Raw genomic sequence first — 10,928 nt, 5'->3', positions numbered from 1 at the left:
TCCAAGATGGCTTCCACTCTGCAAGGTGTCGACTCAGCATCTCTGGTAGGTTCAGTAAAATATTTGTCATTTTTAATCATTTATATTTAAAGTTTCTATTCCTGCAGCGTTTTGCTTTTTTCTGATGTAAAATCCTGAAGAAAATGATGAAGATCAATAGAGGATGACTTACAGCTCCAATGAGGGAAATATTTAGTGTTTCCATAAATCCTGGTTCTGTTGCTGCTGACCCGTCCAGCTGCAGCTGGCAGTAATTTCAGTCTGCTTCTTCTTTAAAATGTCCAGAATCACAAAAATATTATCAAATATCTCAGTGCATATTTACTCATTATTATTCAAACACTGTTTTTAGAAACTCAAATGTTTTCCAGGCTGTTTTTGCTCATCCTGATCTGGACTTTTAATTTCTCCTCTTCATGTTTTGGTTCTTAATGTTGGCAGAAACATGAGGATTAAAATCCCACCTGAATCATTTTCTCAGTCCAGCTGCTATTCATGTTGCAGTTAAACAACAACATCAGTTCTTATGGTTCAAACTGCAGCAGGAATCATTTCACAGAAAATCCTGTCAATATTTTACCTTCGGCTGAAATCATCAGACGCTGAGTCGGCATCTTCCAGAGACGAAACCGTCTTCAGTCTGAACACATGGAGTCTGATTCATCCTCTGAGTGGGTTTAGATGATTGATTGATTGATTGATTGATTGATTGATTGATTGGTTTTGTTCTTTGAAGCCACAATGAAACAGAGAATTCAGATTTCACATTTTCAATCGTTTCAAGAGTTTTTTTTTTCTATTTGCTTCGATTATTTGGAGACAATTTATTAGATTGTTGTAGTGGCGACTTTTCAGCACTAGAGGGAGAAGCAACGTTTAGTAAAAAGCTCAAATAGAGCTGATCTCAGTTCTGGAAACAAACATCTCAACAGTGAACAACCATCCTGACAGAAAGTCTGCATAAATATGGATTTATTAATAACATGAGAACATTATGACCAGACCAACTGGAGCAGATAAAAAACTTTATGCTCAGTAACAAAGAGCATCAATTAAACAGCTTTAAGACCAAACATCAGAACAGATCAATGAGTCCAGAAAACTTTGAATCAATATTTTACAGTATATTCTAGAATATTTGTAATTTTTCAGAGACACTGGAGGTTGAGTTTATTATCTATAAGCCAAAATCAAAGTTACAAGAAAAAAAAAGGTTTAGAATATGTGAGTCTATATAATATATGCTAGTTTTACTTTCTGAATTAAGTGTTGAACTTTTTAACAAAATTATAATTTTTTGTGCTCTTGTTTATTTCTACAGTGGAATAAAAATAATATATAAACACAGTTGCTGATGAGAAAACCTTCATTTAATGTCTCAACATACATTCATCACCATTCAGTGAATTATTACTGTTGAAGGGGTAAAATGAATTATTTCAGGAACTTGACCTTCCAGTTTATATTTAGTAAAACTGCTGGTGTGATTTGAGCTGTGGGCGGAGTCACGTGTTTAACTCCTCCCACGCCGCCGGAGTGAAGCTCTGCTCGGAGCAAACCGTAGAAACTTTTTCTGCCTCTGAACCTTCGTGATTCTCCAGTGTTGAAATCTTATCATTTCAGAGACAGTTTCATTATAAACTGTAAACAAATGAAACATTTTCTGAGTGTGAAATATCAAACACATTTCGTCACTGCTGACATATTGATCTGTGAAGCACTTCAGACTTTTTTATTCGTCTTTATTCTGTTGAAAGAAAGAACAGAAACGAATCTATGAACGTAAACGGGACTGATTGTGTTGTCAGCGTTGGTGGGAAACCCTGAGTTTAAGAGCTGAAACATGTTGGACAAACACGTTTAAAGCACTAACTACAAAGTTAATATGGTTTAGAGAAGTAAAAGCCATTTGTGAATTAATTTGGTCATTTTATGGAATTCATAATGCTAAATGGAGCATGTTAAAAATAATGATTGTTTGGTTTAAAGGAATATTACATCCATTTCTGATGTAATGAAGCTAATGATTCTCTGCTGAAGTATGTGATACCTGAAATATGTTGTCTATGAAGTGTGTTTATAACACAGAAGAAGAATAAATCTTCCGGTTGAAGTTAAAAAGAGCTCAACGTGTGTGTCTCGTCTTTCTCATACTTGAGGGGAAGATCATCAATTACATTACCCTCAGCCATCCGAGGTTGCAGGGTAACATAATTCTTTTCATTTTTAATCAAGAAATTAATGAAACTTTTATAAACATTAGACCACACGCCTTTGAAAACAATAAATACTGTAGGATTATTTGTTTTTGACCGAAACTCAGGAGGCTCCTTTACCTTCTTCATTAGGCTGAAGAAGTTGATCCGGAGTTAAGTGAAGGCTGTAAACTTTGCTGTGCGGCGTTAGCTTTAACTGGTAGCGACGAATATTTACAAGCGACCGTCTTCTTAATTCAGGATCCCTTGGTAATCCATGAAAACTTAAAAGCCCATTATATTAGGAAGAAAGCAATGTTCATCGTGTGGTTTTATTTTTGTCTGAAACAACACTTTGTCTTTTCTAGCTGTCATGGTAACTCAAAGCGGAAAAAAAGAGCCGCATTTGCGCATGCGGTTGTGAAGTCAGCGCGGCAGGTGCAAAGAGCCCACTGTAATAAACAAAGATGATTTTCTTTTTGTTCCTCTACCGCCCTCTTGTGGTCGCAGCTGATAATGATCCATCTAGCAAGCAAATGCTAAGATGACGTTCGGCGTCCAAACAACAATGAGAAGAATCATGGATGAAAAAGCCAAATTTCAGCACAAATTTTAAACATTATTCAATACACAACTTATTGTTTCTATATTCTGTTTCACATCTTTCAGAAAGTAACCAATAATAATAACTAAATGTCTATAATACTTGTGGTTTTCTTTACATACGTTCTAAACAAATCAAATCATAAAAACGCTGATGACTGCAGACCGCTTCTGTACAACCAAGGTCTAGCTAAACACCTTTTAAAATCTGTTGGTTTTAACATTAACTGACCTGTAGGAGACACACACATACACACTGACCTGCTCACAGAAATGTTATAATACAGTGAAGTAAAGTGTTCGGTTCACATTACTGAACCCTGACTTCCTGAAGAAACTCAGAGTTTGTTGAATCTCACTTCTGTTCTGAAATGTTTTGTGTTCTTCAGAAACTTTTCGTGTCTGGAGAAACCGTTGAAGCTCCATCAGAACCCAAACTGCAGCGAGTTCAGATCTGAAACAGAACCTGGACTTGACTCAAACCAGCCGACACGCTCCCACTGGAAACCTCACCCTCCATGTCTGCTGGTGGCGCATTCATGTTTCACTGGGAAACGCCAGACTCTCTGAGAAGATGAAGAATTTCTCCAGAAACCTCCAGGATTCCCTGAACTCGTTTGTCCAGACCAGAACTTTGTCATGTTGACACAGAGTGCTGCATTAGACACCAGACAGATAAAACACTGTGTTTTTAAATCAATCAGATTAATGTGTTTCTGCTCCACTTGGGGCTATATATTTACACTTTTAAAACTTGTTGGGAGTTTTTCAGTTCTTCCAGCATCAACTCAGAAGCTGAGTTGATGCTTCTGAGTACGATTCGCATATTTAAAAGTGAATCGTGTCAAATTTCCAGCACCGGGCTCACTTATAGAAGTGAGGATTTTCCTGTTCTAATTTGAAAATGAAATGAGAAAAGAACTGGGAACAAAAACAAGATTAAAAAAAACACAGAAGGTGCAACAAACCTTCAGCAGCCTCATCTTGTTTATGTCAGCTAATGACATCATCATTTACAATAACAAATAGCCCATAAAAGCATCACTTGGACCCAGAATCTACCTGTCTTTTGTCATTTGAGAAACGAATGGTGTTTTCAGATAGTGTGTCGAGTAGCATTGCACCAAGACATTTAAGTTTCCAAAGCTGTGTTTTCTTTTTAATATTTTAGATAACCTTTACAAAAGAATATGCCATTTATAATTTTAAGTCATGTTCTATTCTAATCTGTGGATAGGTTAATCAAAGAACACTGACCCATAACTAGGCGTTCACTAGATATCACTAGAGAAATAGATTGTACGCAATTTGTAAGAAAATGTGAAGAGGTAATTTAATTTCCCCGTTTAAAAAAAAAATCTTCTTAATTTTCCCTCTATTTTTGTCTACGTGGCCTTTCTGGCTTTCCATACCTTTGTCAGACTTTGATAACAGCGCGAGCGGCGGGTCCCGTGCCTTCCCCGTGTGCGCGCGCGTTAAAAACTCCTTACAGGTGTGAGTTGCAGGTGTGAGCTGCTGGACGTGGGTGGGGTGTCAGCTTCACTCAGCTCATTCATTTTCCCTAGGGCTGACTGGAAATAAGGAAGAATGTAAAATAATTACCCTCTGCAGTAGTGCTGAGATAGTTTCCATGTAAATATTCATGCATATGAATGTATTTGAACTGTTAAAACAGTTGTTATAAGTGGTTTTAGATGTGGTCTAAAATGTTTGTGGATTTGTAGGTGATTTCTGGCAGCTTTAACATATCCTAAAAATGCATTATAGTTACAAGATACATAGCCTCAACTAAAATATCTGGTAGGGCAATAGCGATTTTTAAAATTTTGGTTAAAAAATAACAGAATAAACAAAAGCGGATCATAAAGATAGAACGAATAAATCGATAGAAAGAGGCACTTTTGTGCTTTTGTTAGTAAATGTCCTAAAACACACACTGGCTCCTGACAATGTGTGCATTAGGATATTTAATACAACAAAATACACAGGAAAAAATGGCTAATAAATTGCAAACACAATTGTAAGGAACAAAAAACATTAAATCAGCTTTTTTTTTTTTTTTTACCAACATGTATTTTCTTTTTAAGTCTAATGTAACCATGTAATTGTAGTCAAGCTTATCTCAAATTTTTTATTTTTATATTCAGTTAATCCCATCAGAAAATGTGACGTTGTTCAGTAGTTCCCCAGTTTCTGTGAATTTTAGTTGTTTACATTCTAAACACCTCAAAAGATAAAAATAAATAAATAGCTATTTCTCGCACTAACACACATTTATTTCAGATTATTGATGGTGCTGTAACAACACAAAAATATTTCAATTCTTTTATATTATTATAAACTTACAACTGTTCAAATATGGGGCGCCACATGCCTCAGCGGCTCAGCGCAGTTATCCTTCTCTCCTATCCATTCAGCTACTGTTGAATAAAGACCAGTAGTGCCAAAACATTTTTACAAATAACTCTCCAACTATATGTGAACAGTTATGTTTTTATTAAATAATTTTAAGAATTTAAACATAAAAAGGAATATTACATACCTCAAAGTAAAACTGGAAATAAAGGCAAACATTCTTTTTGGAATACTTAAAAGACGGTTTATTTTCCTCCAACAGCACAGTCACATGAAATATCAGCTTAAAATACAGAATGTGAGATCAAGAAATGTAGATAAAGTTGGTATTGCATCAATAAAAGAAACAAGGCTGAAAGAAAAACATATAAAAAACATGTCCAATAACTCAAACTTTTTGTTTGAGTTATGCAAACAAAACCAGAATTAAGATACATGACAAATTTGCTCTTTCAATTTGGCTTAAGAATTTTTGTTGATCCAAGAAAATCCCTGTGCTTAAACATTAATGCAGCAGCAACAACATTGTGGATGCAACTCTTTTGTCTTGTGTCTGCTTTTTCTCTTGGAAAGTTTGGATCAGTGGAAAATAATGTTTGCACTTCCCTGTGTCCTCTAGTCTAATCAGTATTTTTTTTCAATATACCAAAGACATACTGGCAGACAAAATGTTTTAACTATTTTAGTTCATCTTTCAGTTGCCCTTAAAAGCCACATGCAAACAGATTTAAGGAGTATCAAATGTGATCACTTCTGATTTTCTTATTGTGTTTAAAACTTTATAAATTATTTATTTTAATTTAGTTTTAGAAAACAAAAATAAGTCTTTTCAGTGAATGTGGGATTTTATTCACATCAACTTTTCTGCATGTTATAATTCTTTTTGCCACAAGAGGCGCTGTAGTGTGAATGACAACCATCCAGCTGAAAGTTTTCCTCCACAACCAAGATAAAGTAAATTTAATAAAGTCCAAATGTGGTAAATATACCCAACGTCACTTATCTATCTTTTTGACTGTTTCTAGGGGCCAAACTAAGAAAAAAAAGACACCTTGGAAAACTTAGGAAATAAATCTGCTCCAAACTAGAAAATAAAATAAAAAAGGTTTTTTGGTACTAAAACAAAAAAAAAGTATCAAAAGGACAAATTTTTGATCAGTTCACATGCCATTCAGAGTTAGAAACACTGTCCTAACTTTTAGTACAGTGCTTCTCCAACACTGGCTATCAAGGTACACTGCCCTGCAAGTTGCAGACGTTTCCCTGCTTTGACGCACGTGATTTCAATTGATGGCTGATTAACTTTTTTTTTTTTTAAAGAACTACCATTGTCTGTTATTTTTATTAAAGCAAGGAAACATCTAAAACATGCAGAATAGTGTACCTGAGGACCAGAGTTGAAAAAGTCTGCCTCAGAGGAACCTTAAGCAAGAGGCTTTTGTGCAGCACAGCATCCTATTAGTACCAATTGTGCAGCTCAATAGAAAGTCAATAGTTAATATATTTTGGCACTTATGTCTAGCTTAGTAAACTAAATGTGAAACTTTTAACACCAAACTCAAGCAAACCATGTTTAATAAAATAAAAAAAAAAAAAATAGCTGCACATTCTAAAGTTACAGCACCTTATGAGAACAAAAGCTGTACTAAAGCAAAGGCTGGTAATCAAAACAAAACAAAAAATAATTACCAAAACAAACTATTAAATGTTGACACAACTATCGATTGAAAAAAGAGATTGAAACAAAAAATCCTGTAAATTAAGATTTAATTAAAAGTCTGTGTTTACATATCCCTCCATGTCTCCAGGTAGTGGTATACAGGGTTGAACAAATGAAGCTAAAGAAAACCACTGTAGTGTGATAGTTAAGCAGCATTTGATGCTACACGCATGAACCAAAGTATAAATTGCACTTTATATCAAATGAGCACATCTCAACAGTACATTAATATTCCACTATACATATATATCAAACTACATTCAATGTAAAGAGACAAAGAAGGAAAAAAAAAAAGCGAGACAAGGCCGTCATGAATTTATAATTGGTGTGTCGTCATAGTTGACACACAAAGTTCGACGAAGCAGATGTACTCGTGTGATGTAAGGCCTATAAATTGACGTAAATGCACATTAAGTACACATTACAATAACATGCAAATGCCCTCTCAATTTCTACCAATGTTACATTTGCAGATTTGTTTTATGATGCCTCATTATGAGCTTAAAGTTCTGTCATATCAACACAAAAACTGGCATCAGAAACTAAAAAGGAATGCTGCTCAGAACCCAACAAAAATGCCTTCATTTACAAAAAGAAAACTGTAGAAAAATAAATAATGCACCACTTAGAATACTGAAACAAATACACAAATAAATGTTAAAAAAACCCTCCTATTTTAGACAAACATAAACCCCCAACAGCTGTAAAGAAATCTGCTTCTTTTTTTTTTAGCTGTAGCTGCTGGTATGATTGAAAAGAAATGGTTTGTACAGATGTGCATCCACTCTTTGTCATGATGAGATGAACAGTTAAACAGAAACATTCTCACAGATCGACGTGCTGTTACCACATCTGCTCCTACAGTAAATGGTTAAGATCTGACTGTACAGTGCCTTGCAAATGTTTATACACCCCTGGAACTCTTTCACATCTTGTCATGTTACAATTACAAATGTCAATATTTTTGGGATGAAACATATTTTGTGATAAATCAACACAAAGCAGTGCCTAACTTTTGAGTGGATACATGCCACATAGTATTCTACATTTGCTTTTTCCAAATCAATACTTTGAAGTGTGCCGTGCGCATGTATTTAGCTAGTTTTGCTACGATACGTAATCTGTTAATTTAATCTCTATGCTATTCTGAAAAGAACAATCAGGGTATCGCTTAAGGCTGCACAATACATCACAAACATATTGTCATCACCAGATCAGTGTGTGTAATACTCATATTGGAAAGGACTGTCTAGAGTGCAGTAATTGTTGGCTAATATGTTCCAAAGGAAGTTACAAAGTTGTGTTTTACTTGCCAACTATTTAGCTAGTTGGACAGAGCCATACAAGAGCGGATGTTCACACTACACACAAATGATATGCTAGATTTTTTCATATTGTGCAGCTCTATTCTAGATGTCACTATGTTAGAAGAAGGGTTGCTCAACAAAAAATTCAATTAGGATCCCAAATACATGTGCAAACCACACTTTTCAAACTTTTATCTCCTTTTTTTCCACAAGCCCCCCTCCCCCAATGAAAACCATTTACCTTCCACTTCACAATTATGCACTACTTCACTCTGATCAATTACAACAAACCCCAATGAAATTTATTAAAGATTTTAGTTGTTACAACTCAAAATGTAATAATACGAGAAGGGCTTTTAATACTTGTGAAATGCACTATACACGAAGAAGAAAAAAACTATTGCCTTGCATAGCACCTACATTGTCAAAATAAGTCATTTTAATGCTGGAAATATGAAAAGGTAAATGGACTTGTGTGATAAAATAAATATAAATCCTAAATTCTGACAATGTTTGCTCCATGTGGTGAGGAATGTGACATAACTGGCCAGACTGGTGTTGGTGGAAGATGATTAATGTCCTGTACTTCAATATATATATTGTCACCATATACAGTATGTAAGACAATATAGAAGATTTATAGGTGTAAAGAAGTTTGCTATAGACTATTATGTTGACAATAACCTTTTCTACTTTAGACCTTAAATGGATTTAAATAGCCTTTGGATACACTCCATCAAAAATTACAGTTTTCTTTTTAAATCTACATTTTCTAAACGGTGTTCATGCAGAAAACTTGACCACACTGTACACGAGATCTCTCACAACTTCAGCATATTTGCAAGCGAGTTTTCAATACCAAGAGTAACTTATAAACTTGGAGAATTTGAGTTGTGTGAGAGGAGATGTCCCTGGAACAACGTTTGTGAGTTATTCCAGGGAAGTAGCTAAAAGTAACACTTTCAGCTACTTCCATTCACTGCCACAATGTTTTATGCAAACACTAAGCAGCTTTAGTGGACATATGGTTGAAATCAATGCCAACTTACTGATAACCAGACGGAGTTATTCTTGGTGAAGACAAAACATATCAAAACAAAAACAGTGCGCAACGTCTTTTCAGTCCTTCCCAAACAAAATGTCTCCTTCATTTTGAAATAAACACCAACCAAATGGTTTAAAATAAAGTATAAACTCTTTTGATAAAGGAATGAATAAAAGCTTGAGGCACCAAAGGCTATATTACAGAAAATACAAATGATGTGTAAAAAAAAAGAAGAAAAAAATAATAAAAAATGAATAAAGAAAAACATCACAACTGCATTCTATCAACGTTCTCAGAAGATCTCGAAGCGTCTCCTGTTTCATCTCACAGGGAGAACGATGAGCGACTCTCCTGCAGAATCCACTTCCATTCCCGTGCTCACCAAGCACTCCTGTCCAGGCTCCAATCCAAACTGCGTGAGACTGATTGGTTTTCTTGCCAGTGCAGAGACTCTTGTCCAGAGATACGCGACCCTGAGGAAGCGCCGCACTGACGATGTCGAGCCCCTTGAGTGCAACAGCAAAAGCCTTACGAGACTGTTCGCTCGGCAGGCCTCGCCACAAATAAAGCAAAAAATATATATATGTACTGACACCTTTACTCTCAGAAGGGGAAGGAGGGTACTCAGGCTACAAGCCACGGTGTGACTCCCTTAAGAAGATTAAAAGGGAAGAAAAAGTTACCATTTCAGAGCTTTGGGCCTTCTGATTTTTCAGATTTTTTTTTTCCCACACAAATTATGAAACAATCACATAACAGTGACATGTATGTACATTACATTTAAATATAGTACACTACTCATGCTTTTTCAAGGGATGGGGGGTTGAGGGGGAAAAGCAATGTTCAGTCAGCTCAGTGCAGTCTTTTTTTCCCTTTTCGAATGTTTTTTTAGTCTTTGAGCAAATGGTGCCGCATGAATAGTTGGTGAGCTCATGGAGACAAAACAGCACACGACACTTAGCGTTTTGTGTTAAGAAGCCAATCCAGATCCCATTTCCTCCACTTCCCAACTCCACTTCTTCTCGTCTCACTCCTTCCAACCCTTAGGATCTGGCGGGGCTGCCACGCTCCAGTCCGAGCCATGCAAAAACCTAAAGACACGAGTTCTGCCGGCAGCCGAGGATCTGAACTCCATCACGAAGCAGATGTGAGACAGCGGGACGCACACACGTGTTTTTGTTTCCACACAGCGATGTGAGTAGAAGCAGCTTACAGACGGTTATCTTTTTTTTTCTTTTGTATTGTTGCACACATAGACTTATTTCTTTTTGACTCCTTTTTTTTTCCATTAAAAAACTATAAATACCATAAAAGAAGCATTATTTACAAACTCCATGCGTTTCAGGTTAGAGTGATCACTGCAAAGAAAGCATACAAAAACAAGTTGTTTCGTCACTTTGAGTAGGTCTTTCAGTTTGACACAATGAGATGTTTTACACAGCATTCACATATCGTTTCTTCCAGTTTATCAGAGAACGCATGCAAACATAAAGACGCTGAAACACACGTGAGAAAAGCCGTCATCGAGTCAACAAAATGAAAGAAATCATTATATCTTATACCATTGCATTGGAATAAAAAATGCTGGTCAGAATTGGAGCAAAAATGACAAGTTTTATGAATTTTAGCAGGCATTTACATCTGTGGGGCAGGTAATTGTCCAAATTAGTAAAACATTTATCTTGATTTGCTGCTCCTCTCTT

At 35.7% G+C, this 10,928-nt stretch overlaps 1 protein-coding gene across 14 annotated transcripts in view; it reads right to left on the bottom strand.

Moving 5' to 3' along the window:
* Positions 1–5,383: 5,383 nt before the first annotated feature.
* col25a1 (collagen type XXV alpha 1 chain) overlaps positions 5,384–10,928 on the bottom strand; it is a 204,901-nt gene continuing 199,356 nt past the window's right edge. For 11 of the 14 annotated variants that reach the window (XM_032583099.1, XM_032583101.1, XM_032583104.1 and 8 more), the window contains one exon: positions 5,384–9,876. In XM_032583099.1, coding sequence (XP_032438990.1) covers positions 9,850–9,876 — 27 coding nt within the window. In that variant the 3' untranslated portion in view covers positions 5,384–9,849. Of the gene's footprint in view, positions 10,584–10,928 lie in introns of all 14 variants that reach the window. The other 3 variants (XM_032583100.1, XM_032583102.1, XM_032583110.1) reach the window with 1 other exon arrangement.

Source organism: Xiphophorus hellerii, chromosome 14 (genome assembly GCF_003331165.1).
Source record: "Xiphophorus hellerii strain 12219 chromosome 14, Xiphophorus_hellerii-4.1, whole genome shotgun sequence".
Classification (NCBI taxonomy): domain Eukaryota; kingdom Metazoa; phylum Chordata; class Actinopteri; order Cyprinodontiformes; family Poeciliidae; genus Xiphophorus; species Xiphophorus hellerii.
Note: the sequence above shows the minus strand (reverse complement) of the source record. Positions and strands in the feature narration are given on the sequence as shown.